The following is a 16,643-nucleotide window of genomic DNA, read 5'->3' on the forward strand; positions in this document are numbered from 1 at the left end:
TTTGATAGTTGCATTCATGACTTTTATTGACAAATGCCAATTAAAAAACAAGGTCTGCCAAAGCAAAAGCCTGATAAAAATGAAGTCATATGAATGCTGTTAAGTACAGAAAGGATTTGCTCACTGGGAAATTAATATCTAACTAGTCAGTGACAACTGTGTGGAGTTTGTGACAGCAACTAAACTGGACAGTTTTATCTCCATCTCTTCATGCAAAGACTCAATCAACTGTCTTACTGACAGTTGTGGCTGCTTCGTGTGATGTATTGTTGTCTACCTTCTTGCCCTCTGTGCTGTTGTTTGTGCCCAATAATGTTTGTACCATGTTTTGTGCTGCTACCATGTTGTGCTGCTGCCATGTTGTGTTGCTACCATGTTGTTGTCATAGGTCCCTCTTTAATTAGTGTTGTGGTGTCTCTCTTGTCATGTGTGTTTTGTCCTATATTTATATTTTTAATCCAAGCCCCCATCCCCACATGAGGCCTTTTAGTAGGCCATCATTGTAAACAATTTGTTCTTAACTGACTTGCCTAGTTAAGTAAAGGTTAAAAAAAAGAAAAAATAACTATGTGAGCTTATTACAGTATTATAGACACTATGTCCTGGGATTTCCTATGATCTATGTAGAAGAGCCTTACCTTCTAACGACTCTTGTGTAGCTTGTGAGCATCATAGATCAAAACATGTCACGTGCAAGTTTGTGAAAGTCTCAGCTTTTCAAAGATTGCTTTTAAATAGTTTGTAGCTTGAACCATTCTGACTCTAGAGGTTTTTGTATAAAAGACCTGGCCCGGCCCTCGTTTTACAAACACCGCTCTAGTTCAGCTCCCATTAATCACAGACAAATGGTTTATCTACGGATCCAGAATAGACAAACAAAAACTGAACAAAATATAAACGCAACATCAACAATTTCAAAGATTTTAACTGAGTTACAGTTCATATAAGGAAATCAGTTAATTTAAATAAATTCATTAGGCCCTAATCTATGGATTTCACATGCATGGGCAGGGGAGCAGACATGGGTGGGCCTGGGAAGGCATAGGCCCGCCCACAGGGGAGCCAGGCCCAGCCAATCAGAGTTAGTTCCTCCTCCTCAGACGATCCCACTGGTGAAGAAGCCGGAAGTGGAGGTCCTAGGCTGGCGTGGTTGCACGCAGTCTGTGGTTGTGGGGCTGGTTGGACGTACTGCCAAATTCTCTAAAACGACGTTGGATGCAGCTTACAGTAGAGAAATTAACATTCAATTCTCTGGCAACAGCTCTGTTGGACATTCCTGCAGTCAGCACGCCAATTGCACGCTCCTTCAAAACTTGAGATATCGGTGGCATTGTGTTGTGTGCACATTTTAAAAGTGGCCTTTGTCCCGAGGACAAGGTGCACCTATGTAATGATCATCCTGTTTAATCAGCTTCTTGATATGCTACACCTGTCAGGTGGATAGGTTATTTTTGCAAAGAATAAATGCTCACTAAGAGGGATGTATTTGAGAGAAATAAACCTTTTGTGTATATGGAAAATGTGTGGGATTTTTTATTTCAGCTCATGAAACATGGGACCAACACTTTACATGTTGCGTTTATATTTTCGCTCAGTGTAGATACTCTTAAAAATGCACATCAAAATGGGAATCAACTACTTTTTAGGTTATGAAGCAACTTTAACAAAATACATATTCAATGGCAATAGAGATAGTTGTTGATGAGATGACACATTTGATTTAACAATAAAACAGCTTTGCTATGCCAAAGTTTTCATCAGCTTATGAAAAGGTTAAACCACTAGGAGGCAGGCGACAATAAGGGGTACATTAGCCATTGCGGGGCCATTTTGAAGCAGATGCTTTGAGAAAGGGTGGACTCAGCGGCGGGCCACAGTGGTCCAGCCGTCATCGTCGGTCTCGTCGGTGGTCTTCTTAGGGCGACCAGCGTTCTCTTTGTCTTTCTCGGAGCGCCAGGAGCTCTTCTCTCCGTCCTCTTCACGCTCGCCCTCTCTGGGTCTGGGAGGAGTCGGACGTTCCTCTTTACGCTCCTCACGCTTGTCGTCACCTGCACGGCGCCAGGAGCTGCCTCCTGTGTGCACAGAACCCCGTCTTGTTAGGGGATGGCATCTTAACTCTTAAGCGTTGTTTAAAAATATCTCCTCCAGACTGGAAATACCACCACAGGACAGGGGTTACAGTGGTCTTGATTTTCATGGTATAGGCAATGAATGATAGTATTGCTGCATTAACAGGTTGATGCTTGATACCGGTTGACGCTTGCAATAAATACAGAGCAAGTGGGGACACCTGCTGGCTAAATGGTTTAAAATGAAAGCTTTATAGCAAAACTTTAAACGTGTCTGCAGAGGACTGAGCTCATCTTACCTTCTTCAGGCTCTCTGCTGGGTGGGGGGCGGTCACGGTCATCTCTGCGATCAGGTCGCTCTCGACGGATAGGAGGGCGGTCCTCGCGGGCAGGCTCTTCCTGACGAACAGAGTCTCTCCAGCTTTTCTTTGGCGCCTCATCAGCACCTGGCCTTCTCCAGGCACCACCACCTCCACTACCCTCCTCCCTGAAAACAGAGGTCCCCCATTACTCCACAAAAAAACCTACACCTCGCCATAACACACATATGCTACTTTATTTTCACAATATCAGTGAAACCATCCACCCGTTTTGGGCCACTCCTGATCATATGGTATATGAGCCTCCATTATCACAGCAGTGCCGTTTGTAGTCCACATACTGTGTGTCTGACCTGGGTGGGCGGCGCTCTGGGAAGCGTTCGCTCTCCTGTTTTTCCTCTCTCTCCTCCCTCTCGCCCTCTTCGTCCTCCTTGCGGCCACCACCTTCGCGGGGTGGACCCCAGCTCTCCTCGCGGGCCTTTTCCCTCTCACGCCAGCCACCACCTGAAGCAGACACCAGAGCAACTGCCCATGATCCAGCACAACGTGTGAAAAGAACTGGCAACAGTTGCCACTACACAAACATTTACTATTGGAAGTTCAATAAATAATTAACAGAATTACAGGAGAACAAGTATAAGGGCGCTTTCAACAACAACACACTTACTACACAAGACAAACATGCAACCACATTAATTCAATGATCCATATTTGGAACAGATTAAATGAAAAACGCACCCATACCGGGTCGGACAGCAGGCTTCCATGGCTTGTCGTCACGGGGCCCTCCCCTCTCGTCATCTCCTCCTCTCCTGGGGCCCCAGGTGTCATCATCAGCCCCGCGTCTGGGGCCCCTGGACTCATCCATGCCTCTGCGGGGGCCGTCATCAAAACCACGCCTGGGGCCATCATCGAAGCCTCTGCGGGGACCGCGGTCCTCGTCCCCTCCCCTTCTGGGACCACGGTCATCATCCCCAAAGGTTCTCCTTGGTGGACGGTCCTCATCCATGCCTCTGCGCAGGGGGCGGTCGTCATCCCCGAAGCCCCTGCGTGGGGGTCCACGGTCATCGTCTCCGCCACGGCGAGGGCCGTCTCCTCCTCTCCTGAAGGGTGGCTCTCGGTCTCTGTCCTCGCCGACATCCTCGCGGCCCTCGGCTCTCCAGTCCCTAGAGAGACAGAGCGAACGTACAGCACAGTTATAAGACAGATATGAGACAGACATGTCACTTTAACCAGTGAACACAAACATACAAAGTATTTTAAACCAGGTAAAATACTTAAAATTTGCAATCTGAATGAAATCCCACTCACTTAGCCTGTACGGTGACACTGTAGAGAATAATAGACCAGTTTTTGATCAGTGAACACAAAATGATTTTTAACCAGATGAAGAGCTTCAAAAGTACATTCTGAATGAAACCACACTCACTTATCAGGCACGGGGCGACGCCTCTCTGATTCAACCTCGGTGCGCCTCCTCCATCCTCCTCCTCCCTCCTCCTTCTCAGCGCCCCAGTCCTGGAGAGGAAAAGAGTGTCCAACACTGAGTGACGGGTTTCATTACCTTTACAACATAATTATGATCATTTTATCCTACTCAATATACCTTTATCTAAGCTCATTTTCAAGTTAACAGGGTACTAAGTCGACAGGGTGAAGGACTACATTCATTTCGCATTCTACACCCAAAGTGCCTGTGCTTGTCGCTCTCAGATCGCCGGTGAAATAGAAGTGCATTTCATTTCATGTCGCTCTTTGAGCGATCAATGGAAGAGAATCATCACTGAGCAAACAAAACTTTTAAGTGACTTTGGGTCCATTAAAAGCACAACATAAAACCCATGTATTAATATTAGATATTGATCTTAACACCCCTTTAAAAGTGAGTCATCTTTGACTCAACAGGCAAAGTGAGGCTGTGGGAAAGTGCTCTGGGAGGAGATGTGTAGTAGGCTACCTTGGCTTCTCCTCTGGGTTTCTCCTCAGACCTAGCAGGGGCCCTCATCTCCTCCTCCCTGCGGCGCTCGCGCTCCTCAATCTCCTGCTGCCGGGCGCGCTGCTTCCTCTCCTGCTCCTCCAGTTTGGCAAGGCGCTCCTGGTACACTGCCTCCTCTGCCTCGCGCGCCTCCTGCTCGATGCGCTCACGCTCCTCGCGCTCTGCAACAACACATGGATAATACGTAGAACACAGGACCACTGAAGACTTATGGGGCAAGCGTCACATTGGACACCTAGACAAACAAACTCCAACCAAAAACCACACTGGACCCAAAATCTAACCTACCTAAATCTGTGCGCATAACTCAAGTTTTTGCACACATCTTCAATTGACATCAATTAAACTATTCCACCAAGGCCTAAAACTAACACCTGCAAAATGCGGGCATATTTTGACATTGGAGGGTAAGACGTCTATTTCACCAGCCATGTTGGTGGCAGGTCAGGGCTACACAGTGAGAATGTTTTACTCGCATCTGTGACTAAAAATAGTCAAATATGATCACATTTATAGTAAAATAAATTCTGCAGTAGCTGTTTTCAAAGTATTTCCGCTGTTTTGTTCCATAGCTGGAAAATTAATCGCACAAAGTCAAAGAACTACGAATCCTATATAGCCTATTCCACCTTGTGATGCAACACCGCCAAGCTTGGGGCTGTGTGCACGTGAAGAGCTGAGTGAAAGAATCATTTTTAGAAGCGTTGCACACAGGCATAAAAGTGGGTCTAATTTACTTGATACGAAAGCCTACTTTGTCCTTCTGTTTCTGGATATTTACAGTGTTTTGTTCACAAGCTAGGTTGTTTTTCAAAATTTTAGTTTAAACTGCTAGGGAAAAGATAACGCTTCTACTAGTCAGACTCAATCTCACAGGCAAACATGATGAGTCATGTTACCACGGTAACCTCCCATCCTTCAAGTGGCTGGTAAACATTTTTGCATCATCTGTGATATTTTGGTTAAAAGTAAAAAATTAAACAATATACCACATTACTTCTTACTAGTAATACATTTGTGTTAGAAACATTACAAAACATTCTCATCTGTTAATTTTGTGTTTTGTTGGTGTGATTTTAGCGTAAAAATTATATTTTGGCTGGTAAAAAAAATCAGACTCGCTGGTAGATTGCCCTGTATTCCACCCTTTAAGAGAAACTCAGAGGACTAGATCTACGTTAATTTGACAGTCATTCTATATATCTAGTCATCTCTGGACCTGAGCGGTAACTCTGAGGTACCTTTCTTGAGCTGCTCCTCGTGGATGCGCTGGGCCTCCTCCTCCTTATTGCGGTAGAAGGTGTTGCGACGGTCCTCCTTGCGGTGGATCTTCCTCTCCTCTCGACGCTTCGTCCTCTCCTCCACCAGGCGCTCCTGGAACTGTTTCAGTTTTTCCTTGGAAGGTAAAGAGCAAAGACACTTTAGGCCATACGCATTCAACTCATAATATTCTTACTGAGGTGTATTCTGAATATGATGAAAAAGAACACCGGCAAAATAACTGGTGGTGGAACACCCTTGACACTGGTATTACTTTTGTTTGGTTATTCCTGCTTTCTTAGTAGCGATTGATAATAGCTCTTTAATGTCATTGCCAATGGGCGTATAGAATCTGTGGTTTCATGCACGTTCAAATGGCGTTTACCTCGTAGATGAAGCTGCGAGCATCGGTTATTTTGCCCACAAAGTTCTCCTTGTCCTGCATCATTCTGGACATCCTCTGTTTGTGCTCCAAGGCCTTCTCACGCTCCACCTTCATGTTGCTGATCTACAACACAAAACACATGGACCATAATAGATTTTTTTAAATACACAAAAAACATGGACTAGTCAGCCTGACATCACTAGAGCGCTCAGTTCATGCATCCCATCTATGATGGCTTTAGGGCTGACACGATTTAGTCGACTGGTCGATTTGATTGATAGTCTGTCGGTCGACCGAGATTTCTTTAGTCGAGCAGTTGCTAAAAGAAATTGATTCGCACCTGTCTGAGATGACTGATCCATTGTGGAGGCCATGGGGATGGCACAGTCCATCAGTCTAAGACATGTGATACTGAAATTGTATATGGTTACATTACATAAGAACAATGGTGCAACACTAATAAAAATATGATTATTTTATAACAAAATGCGCCCTCCGGCGTTGGATAGTGGTCACTGTCCACGGTTCAGAAATACATCAGTGGGCTGTTGAATTGACGCCCTTTTCCTTGACCATGTTGCTATGTGCATAATAGCAAAGTTAACCAGCATATTGGTATTGAGAACAATGCAGCAGCAGCAGAATGAGGAGATGAGAAAACTTGCCATTGCCTTCTTGTCTACGAAAAGTGAAGAGAGAAAACCAACTTAATTAGGTCTATGATCAACAGCCTAACTGTTAAAGGTGCCTGGCTTTATGAATCATCAATATATCTACAGAAATTATACAGATCCTGCTTTCGTTGCCTGTTTGTTTGTTTAATAGCCTACTGATTCCATAAGCCAAAAACGTCACGCAACGACATTTCAAGTAAACAATTTCATCATTTAAAAAAATATATTAAAAAAAAATGTACACTGGTATTATTTATAATTTGTGGTTTACACTGCTCCAAATTGTCAGAAATATTATATTTATAATAATAACGCTCCTTTTTCTTCATCTACTTCTTATTGTTATTACTATTATGATCATAAGTAATGTCATTATCATCAGTAGGTTTAGTATAGCAGCCTTGTGTAACCACCATTGAGCTGCAGGCCTAAGAATGTATCCAGTTTAGTCTTAATACCGTAACTTACGTTAGCCTATATTTCAATGCTTATATAGGCTTCTGCAGCAATCAATAAGTCATAAGTAATTTATGTCATCACAAAGCATAGGAGTCATTCATGATTTGAAATGTAATCAAGCATTTTTTTTTTAACTAAGTGAGCCTTGAATAGTTAGCTTAAACAATAAATAAATCGTTCCATTTCGGAAATTGCATTCATGAATGAATGCAACTGTTTTTAGTCTTTGCTGTAATAAAGGCTTAGCAAAAAAACGTTACAACAGACTCTCTGGTACGCTTATAATTTATTTAGTTTTGTTAACATTGTTCCAAACGGTCAGAGAAATTATATTGTAATCTATACAGCACCTGTTTGGCACAAATAATATTCACACAGCGCTTGCTCCTTATCTTATTTTTCTTGATCTCCAATATTTTCCACAATTAGCTAAATTTATTCCACACATCTGACTTTCCCTTTACCTCCTGAGCAACCAGTAAGCATTCCCCCGTTTCAAGTTTATTTGTCAGGTCCTCTGCATTCATTTTGCTCTTACATGTGTTATGGTGTTCTGAGTTTGTTATAACCAATTTGATTATGATACGCTATAGGTCAGGCCCTATTGTGCCCTATTTGGACGGGATTAGTTTTACTGGGGGAGGTTGGGTAATGTAATTATGTACACAAGCACAAAACATCACATCTGTAATTTTTGTCCCGTCCAAATCTGCCATGTCAGTCATTCCAGGCGGAATAGCCTTTGATAATACTAGTCCCGTGCTAATCAACATCCCTGTGTTTTGGGAGAAATGCCTGAGTTTGACAGACGTTGCTCGCGGTTTAAACAAGAAAACAATAACTGATTCGATAAATGTGCATAAGCTATATTTGAATGGTCTACATGTAGCCCATCAACTTTCACAGTGAATGATTTTGTTTATATGTTTTGTGCATAGGAATTGAATATTGCCAAATGCATCAGTAAAACATTTTGAGGCTATTTAACCTGTTGAGTGTAGGGGGCAGTATTTTGATGTTTGGATGAAAAATGTACTCAAATGAAATGGCCTATTTCTCAGGCCCAGAATATGCATATAATTGTCAGATTATGATAGAAAACACTCTAACGTTTCCAAACCTGTCAAAATATTGTCTGTGAGTATAACAGAACTGATATTGCAGGCGAAAACCGGAGGAAAATCCAACCAGGAAGTGCTGTTTTTCCTGAAACCTCTCTGTTCCATTGCATGCCTTCCATCCATTTAAAGGGATATCCTTTCTCTATGGCTTCCACATGGTGTGAACAGTCTTTAGACAAAGTTTCAGGCTTTTATTCTGAAAAATTAGCGAGAACGATCACATCGCTTCAAGTGGATGGCTGGGTGCCAGCAGAGTTTTGCATGCGCAACAGCTTGGAGCAGACATTTTCTCTCTCTCTCCTATTGAAAAAGCTACGGTCCGGTTGAAATATGATCGATTATTTATTGTAAAAACAACCTGAGGATTGATTATAAAAAACGTTTGACATGTTTCTACGAACTTTACGGATACTATTTGGAATTTTCGTCTGCCCGGTCTTGACCGCTCGAGCCTGTGTATTTCTGAACATAACGCGGCAACCATATGGAGGTATTTTGTATATAAAAATAATCCATGGAACAAAAGGAACATTTATTGTGTAACTGGGAGTCTCGTGAGTGCAAACATCCGAAGGTCATCAAAGGTAAGCAAGTCATTTTATTGCTTTTCTGACTTTCGTGACCAATCTACTTGGCTGCTAGTTGTTTGTAATATTTTGTCTACTGAGAGAGATGTCCTTACATAAACGTTTGGTAATGCTTTTGCCGAAAAGCTTTTTTGAAATCTGACACACCAGGTGGATTAACAACAAGCTAAGCTGTGTTTTGCTGTATTGCACTTGTGATTTCATGAAAATTAAATATTTTTTGTGATGTAATTTGAATTTGGCGCTCTGCAATTTAGCGGATGTTGACGAAAATGATCCCGGTAACGGGATGGGTGCATCAAGAAGTTAATGCAACCCTTGCTGTTAATAGATCACAAAGCAGCATACAACTGACCTAAATGCTTGGAAATGATAAGTTAACTTTCTCACCCGTAGCCTTAAAACACATCTCAAGTGTAATTGCACTGTTTAGCTCATACCTGAAGGCTGGGGGGGCATTTAGGACGTACTGCGGATCGCTAAAATATCCTAATGATTATGACCACACTTCCTCAATTCAAATGTTATGGCGACACTATACCAAAGACAGTTTGATGTGGTTTAGAAACTTCGGAAGCAAGCTCGAGTTATCAGTGTGGCCTTATCTTTACGCCTAGAATAAAAACCTCCAAGCTTCAGTCATAATTGTCGATTTACATAACAAATAATCATAATTACAGGGGGCAGTTTGGAAAAAACGTATCCCGTCCGAATCATCCTCCGGAATAGCGGGCATTCTAGAGTAATAATTACATAAACCAACATTCTCTAGTAATATTAGTCCCATGTGAATAAGTATTTGGTCACATGCATGTGATTCATTCATGTGTCATGTAAAGACAGCAAGGGTTGAGGGAATAGCGAATGTTTTTCCTACATTTCGATAACTTCTCAGTCAGAAATGGCTGTAATTATGTTGCAGGCTCAGCAACACGGAGAGCGCGATAAACACTGTTGATGTTCTGTGGTGGTCGCTGCAGCAGGGAGGAGAGAAAGACAACGGGTGCTAGTCAAAACGGTCATTCGCGGCCTTTTTTTTTTTTAATAAACACAGCGCAGCAAGTCTGAGCCCGGCCAAGCACAATCAAATCAATTGCTGGTCGGACTCCCTCTAGTCATTTGTGTGTCTTAATTATTGAATAAAAGAGTGTGATTAAAGCATCAGACAAGCTCAGTGAATATAGTCGATTTGATTAAAACACATAAGATGTGTCAGTAAATGGAAAAATACACGTTTTAAGAACAGATAACTCCAGTTCGACCAAGATTATTTTTTTGGGGGGGGGGTCGGGGACAGCCCTAGATGGCTTAGGATTTACAAAGGCACAGACACTGAAGAAATATATTGCCATACCCTCTCCTCCTCTTGGAGCTCCCATAACTCCATGTCTTTGACACGCTGCTCCTCATAGGCCTTCTTGATCAACGGGATCTCCTCCAGACGTTTGGCACGCTCAAAGTAGTCAATCTGCAAGGACCAGTCCACACATGAAACAATGTTGAGTGAGTCATTTCACCCCCTAGTAGAGGTCTTTATGTATCACCTGTTTGTGTAACAGGCAAGACAGAAAACATGGAATTGCCTAATTTGCTGAAAATTCTGTCTTCACCTTTTTCTCCTGGTTCTTCAGGCGGTCTTGAAGTTCTCGCTTCTCCTTCTCCAGCTGCTCTACCTGCTTGGACATGATGAAGTCAGGGTCCAGGTCCTCAAGGTTCTGTACAGAGGGTGGTTAAGAGTAAATTTCATCATTGTACATCCACAATTATTTTCCAAAACCCATTCTAGATTGTATCTACATTCCAGGTTTACACTTATGGTACTGATACAAGTATATGACCCATTGGGAAAAAACTTTGTCTTAACATCATTGACATAGAATTAGAATACTAGAATGAACAGTAACCTTCTTATGATGGCATAAAGGTCAGCCATCTTGGTCATGGAGTTGGGCAACGATGGTTTTCCAGATGTGTTTATATAATGTAAACTAATTAATTTGAAGAATTTACCTGCACTGTATGTTTGTTAGATAGCAAGCCAGCTTGAGAGGACTGATTCCATTAATTTGTCAAATTAACTGCCAATAAGCCAACATTCCATTCAAACAATTATGTCAACATGATAGGATTTAGACTAGCTGTAAATGGTATCATATACACTAAACAAAAATATAAACGCAACATGTAAAGTGTTGGTCCCATGTTTCATGAGCTGAAATAAAAGATTCCAGAAATGTTCCATATGCACAAGCTTGTTTCGCTCAAATATTGCACACAAATTTGTTTACACCTGTGTTAGTGAGCATTTTGGGTTGCTCTGGATCAACGTGTTCCAGTTCCTGCCAATATCCAGCAACTTCGCACAGCCATTGAAGATGAGTGAGACAACATTCCACAGGCCACAATCAACAGCCTCATCAACTCTATGCGAAGGAGAGGCAAATGGTGGTCACACCAGATACGGACTGGTTTTCTGATCCATACTTTTTTTCTTAAAGGTATCTGTGACCAACAGATGCATATTTGTCTTCCCAGTCATGGGGGGCTGTGCTCACTAGCATGGATGCAGATTTGGGCCTAAGGAATTTATTTCAATTGACTGATTTCCTTATATGAACTGTAGAATCTTTGAAATTGTTGCATGCTGCATTTATATTTTTTTTCTGCATAATAGCACTCACAGCTTTCCAAGAAAACTAAATCTGAGACATTTATGATCGGTTACATACAGAGGCTATTTAAACAGAAAATCGGTATAAAAGCAGTATTGTACCTTCCTAATATTGAGTTGCACACCCCCCCTTTCCCCCTCAGAATAGTCTCAATTCATCAGGGCATGGACTCTACAAGATGTCGAAAGCGTTCCACAGGGATGCTGGCCAATGTTGACTCCATGGCTTCCCACTGTTGTGTCAAGTTGGATGGATGTCTTTTGGGTGGTGGACCATTCTCAATACACACGGGAAACTGCGGACAGTTAAAAACCCAGCAGCGTTGCTGTTCATGACACAAACCATTGCGCCTGGCACCTGCTACCGTACCCTGTTCAAAGGCACTTCAATCTTTTGTCTTGCCCTTTCATCCTCTCAATGGCATACACACAATCCATGTCAAAATCCATGTCAACACACAATCCATGTCATAATCTATGTCAAGGCTTCAAAATCCTTCTTTAACCTGTCTCCTTCCCTTCATCTACACTGATTATAGTGGATATAACAAAGTGACATCAATAAGGGATCCTAGCTTTCACCTGGTCAGTCTGTGTCATGGAAAGAACAGTTGTCCTTAATGTTATGTACACTCAGGGTATTTATAACTATATGACAATGTTTAAGGTTGACAACTCTATTACATAACATGCCTTACTTTTATTTTCCTGCATAAGTAAAATCTGGATTATACCTCTACTGCCCTTCATTCCAATTAGACTGGTTTGGATATCTCCCTGACCAATATGGCTGCCATTGTCACCCCATTTAAGACCTTCGAGGGTTTAAAACATAGCCCCTCTAGTAATCCAAAGATGCACTATGCAGAAATCTCTCCTCCATTTCCTAGTTGCTGAAATTCTAATAGTTTACCTAATTTCTGTTTATATGACAAAAAAAGCAAGTAGAGTCGAGAATCATTGTACCATCTATACCGCTGTGAAATATATTTTCCATAACCCAAAATATTGTGCTTTTAGCTGATGTACAAAACCAAAAGTAAAAGACACAAAAATGAAACTTAATGGAAGCAGAGCACACATAGAACAGATCTACCGATTCTTAGACTTTCTTTCAATGAAAATTACAGATCTATAACGCACATTTCTATGTGAATTTGGTCCAGTCAATCAAAAAGTTACATATTGCAGCTTTAATAGGATCACTAGGGTTAATATGTTTGATCAGTGGCATAATGTACAGCTTATTTGAGCTTATGTGTAGTTTACCTCTATATCGAAGTATTTGAATGCCTTGGCTCCCAGCTCTGTCTTCTTGATCTGCTCCAGCCGCTCGCGCACCGTCTTCTTCTTGATCTGCTCGTGCTCCTGCATGATGCGCTCCTTCTCGCGTTCCTTGGCCTCCTGGCGCAGGCGCTCCTCTTCCGCTTTGCGCACCTTCTGCAGCTCCGCCTCGCGTTGTTCCAACTCCTCCTTCTCCCGCTGGATGTTGAGGTTCTCTAGGCGCTCCTTGCGCTCCTCGATGGTCTGCCGGCGGGCTAGGATGCGCTGGTGCTCCTTGCGGCCATTCTTCAGGTAGGCAGTGATGGCCAGATGGCTTTGCTCCTCACGCTCTTGCTGGAAATGGCAGACAAGAGGGTAGAAGAGTGAGAGACAGGGACAGGTTTGTTTGAGCGAGAATGAAATGGAACAATAGAGATTGTGCATGAATGGGGGTTTCATGCGGTATCAATGTGAATTGGTGCTGTGTTTGTATGTATATGCATGGAACAATACATACAATATTGGCCCTAAATACCATAGAATCATTTATGGAATGTGCATCGGGGATGATAGAAAAGCAAGTCTTGATAATAGATCAGGGAGGACAGCGACATTGTCGACTTGACGTTTTTAGGGCTTGCAATCCATATCCAAATGCTATCTCGACAGGGGGCTGTGCTCACCAGCATGGATGCAGGCTTTATGACCTGGATCGCCTTGGCCAAGGAGGACGACATGGCTGTCAGCTGGTTCCGGATCTGCGCCGAGGGCATGTTCTGCAGGAACGGCCCCACAGGAGAGTCCTCTTTGGTTGAGTAGTTCAGGTCTGAACCAAAGCTCAGGTTTCGAGTGGTGTGGTCAATTCGAACCTAGAACAGACGTTTTAAAAATGTTTTTCACGTGTACCATTCTCACTGCAGGCTGCCGAGGGGAGAACGGCTCATGATAATAACACCTGGAAACGATGTGTTTGATGTATTTGATACAATTCCTCGGCAGTCATTAACACATGCCCGTTCTCCCCAACTAAGGTGCCACCAACCTCCTGTGACCATTCTGTGTAATATAAACAGAAGTGTTCATCTTTTAGTTGTGGAAATACTGATTGAATTCAAAGTGTATCGGTATGAAAACACAAAAACGGATTAAGTTGAAAAGTCCACATTGTATGATTTTGCACAGAGAATCTCATTGTTTCAGGCAAAATCCATGTCCAGTACTCTACCTGCAGATCGCAGTGTCGGGCAGCATCCACAATGGAGCGCTCCAACTGGAAGGCATCCACAAATGGAACCAGGGAGGCCAGACGGCTGAACTCAATGCTCTGATAAATTTGCGCCACCTAATATCCCAATAGAATAAACCGTGTTCAGTGATTAGCTCATAGGACCACAACTTACATACAATACATGACATGTGTTACAAAGCATTTTGTTACAGTGACAACATGCATTACACACTATAGCGGGGATGGGCAACATCTTGAGGCTCGAAGGCCATATTAGGACTGCTTTTTTTTGGGGGACCTTTTTGTTAGTCAAAACCAATTTGTGGGCTGGAAAAAGAGCAGTTAATTTAAAATACATAGAAAGTATGTAGAAGTTTAATCGTCTCGCGGGCCTCCTGGTGCCCGTCCCTGCACTATAGAGTTACAACAAGGACAACAGACATGGTTAATAACAAAGTTCAATTACATTTTATTTGATTAGTTATTGTTTGACACATTTTCGTGACGTTTAACTACGAGTGAGATTAACAGACCATCAAGTATAAAGGGCCTAAGACAAATGAGCAATAAGTCACCTGCTGCAGCAGCCGGAGGATGGTGTTACTCTGCAGGTGGGGAACGTACTGCTGGAGGTCCGCCTCTTTCTCCGACTGGTCTCTCACCCAGTTCAACACCTAACAGGAAGAAGGGTAAATTAATCAGCCGTGTAACAAATAGCTGTCGTTTTTAGAGGAATTGTGTGTATGCATTGTACATTGTGTATTGTTTTTTTTGTACGGTTGCAAGTCATATTGCCCAATGTCGCGGCACTATAGCTTTTCTGAATCTGAATTCAAATGTTACCTTTGCTACTCTTCCGCTCAGCTTTAGTGGGTGGAAGTCCATCTCCAGCCAATTGTACAGCTCCTTCACCTCAGGTACAATGTACTGCAGCAAATTGAACCTCACCTGAAGGTAAACATAACACACACATAGCACTCAGTAAACAACCCCCGACAAAAGCAACAGCAGTTGGTTAACGTGTTTGTTTTCATTTTCAATTATGTAGTAAACAAACATATCTGTACGTGTTGTTCACAAGACTAAAACAAGTCTAGCACTAAAATACAAACTCCTAACATTGTCTGACATATCGGACATTCGGTCACCTGCCTCTTATACCCAGCCTGCTCACAAACAGAAATCACCATAGTTATTTCTATACTGTTCCATGCACGTATGTATATACCATGTCATTGATGAGGCTCTGGCGGGTCGGTGGGGACTGCAGGCCCAGTAGTGTGGCCAGCCTTCTGTGTTTCTCCACGATGATGCCATCCATGTCCAACAGGCGGGCGATGTCCGTGCGCTCCGGGGTGATTGGAATGGACAGGGTGGCAAGGAGGACCCTTGTGGACATCCTGAGGAAGAGAGAGAAAAGAGAGCCGTAAGCACCTGCCTGACCTGCAACCTCGGATCTACCTATCAAACATTGACTTGCGAATGACCGTTCTAGTAATTATATTTCTACGTGCCACATATTCCAGCAGAGCAGAGACTGGTAAGGACTGGGCTAGCATACCTCTGCATCTCCTCCTGGGTGAGGTTCTTGCGCATCTCCCTGGAGAGGTGGTAGAGGCGGTGGAGGGTGCAGGCGTGGAACAGGGCGTTCCCAGACTTCCAAAACACAGTGGACACCTTGTTGTAGTAGTTGGCCATAAGTTGAGGCTTGGGGGGCTTCTTGGAAAGGGCAAAGAGACCATGGATGTCTTCCACAGCCTTGAAAGCTTCCTGTAAAAATCAAAAATCTAATTTCACCATTCATAACACATAAAATCAATGTTCATAATAAAATTTAGATAAAAAAGGGCTTATTGAAAAAAGAAAATGGACGATGAAGTATTCTTCTCCCAGATGCAACCGTTACAATACTGCAAGCTAATTATATATGCAGTGATGGAACTCAAGGCTTTTGGGCACTGGCCAGCCGGGCTAGTAGACTAGCTAAGATGGTACTAGCCCAGTTTATATAGTCATATATGCGAGGTGAGCGCCCAGAAGATATAGACCTATGTATTTGCTTTTAAATTGGAAATTAGATAAGTCAGAGTCAGGCATAAAAACATATTGGAAAACCTCTCGTTCCCGGAACATTTCACAATGTTTAAATGATGTTGTAACTACTATTTGTTTGTCAGTTGTAGTTTTTTTTTGGTGTTGGGGGTGTTACGTTTGCAAAAAAAAAGATATATGTATTTTCTTTGTTGCTAGCTACCGACGACAACTATTCACACACAGCTGTCAAACGCAACAATGTTCCCTTGGCAACCAAACTAAGCTTGTGTGTGTATCTTTTGACCCGCCGCCGCGAAGACAGAGGATCGAGGCTAATGGTCAACTCGCATGCCAATCAACTACACTGTAGCTAGCTACGTCAACATGAGCATTCGCCAGACACCAGCTAAGAAGCCCGCAGCTAGCTTGCCCGCCCACCCCAGAGCAGTAAATTTACTTTTAAGGTGGATTTGTTGTTGTAGAGAATTTTAATACATGTGCAAACCACAGCGGTTTATAAAACACCTTAAAATGAGTTTCCCTCGCTCTCTGAAAAACACTTGCCTCAGGCGAGCA

The 16,643-nt window shown here is 42.8% G+C and overlaps 1 protein-coding gene across 7 annotated transcripts in view; it reads right to left on the reverse strand.

The window, feature by feature from the left end:
* LOC139409852 (eukaryotic translation initiation factor 3 subunit A-like) overlaps positions 1-16,643 on the reverse strand; it is a 24,554-nt gene continuing 7,911 nt past the window's right edge. Inside the window, exons 6-23 of one of the 7 annotated variants that reach the window (XM_071155273.1) lie at positions 15,595-15,803; positions 15,262-15,433; positions 14,877-14,981; positions 14,609-14,707; positions 14,031-14,147; positions 13,489-13,674; positions 12,812-13,159; positions 10,482-10,586; positions 10,226-10,339; positions 6,031-6,153; positions 5,627-5,780; positions 4,347-4,546; positions 3,819-3,907; positions 3,701-3,718; positions 3,134-3,555; positions 2,743-2,893; positions 2,369-2,556; positions 1-2,072 (exon numbers count right to left, since the gene is read on the reverse strand). In XM_071155273.1, coding sequence (XP_071011374.1) covers positions 1,861-2,072; positions 2,369-2,556; positions 2,743-2,893; positions 3,134-3,555; positions 3,701-3,718; positions 3,819-3,907; positions 4,347-4,546; positions 5,627-5,780; positions 6,031-6,153; positions 10,226-10,339; positions 10,482-10,586; positions 12,812-13,159; positions 13,489-13,674; positions 14,031-14,147; positions 14,609-14,707; positions 14,877-14,981; positions 15,262-15,433; positions 15,595-15,803 — 3,012 coding nt within the window. In that variant the 3' untranslated portion in view covers positions 1-1,860. Of the gene's footprint in view, positions 2,073-2,368; positions 2,557-2,730; positions 2,915-3,133; positions 3,556-3,700; positions 3,719-3,818; positions 3,908-4,346; positions 4,547-5,626; positions 5,781-6,030; positions 6,154-10,225; positions 10,340-10,481; positions 10,587-12,811; positions 13,160-13,488; positions 13,675-14,030; positions 14,148-14,608; positions 14,708-14,876; positions 14,982-15,261; positions 15,434-15,594; positions 15,804-16,643 lie in introns of all 7 variants that reach the window. The other 6 variants (XM_071155265.1, XM_071155250.1, XM_071155244.1 and 3 more) reach the window with 6 other exon arrangements.

Source organism: Oncorhynchus clarkii, chromosome 1, assembly GCF_045791955.1.
Source record: "Oncorhynchus clarkii lewisi isolate Uvic-CL-2024 chromosome 1, UVic_Ocla_1.0, whole genome shotgun sequence".
NCBI classification, from domain to species: Eukaryota; Metazoa; Chordata; class Actinopteri; order Salmoniformes; family Salmonidae; genus Oncorhynchus; species Oncorhynchus clarkii.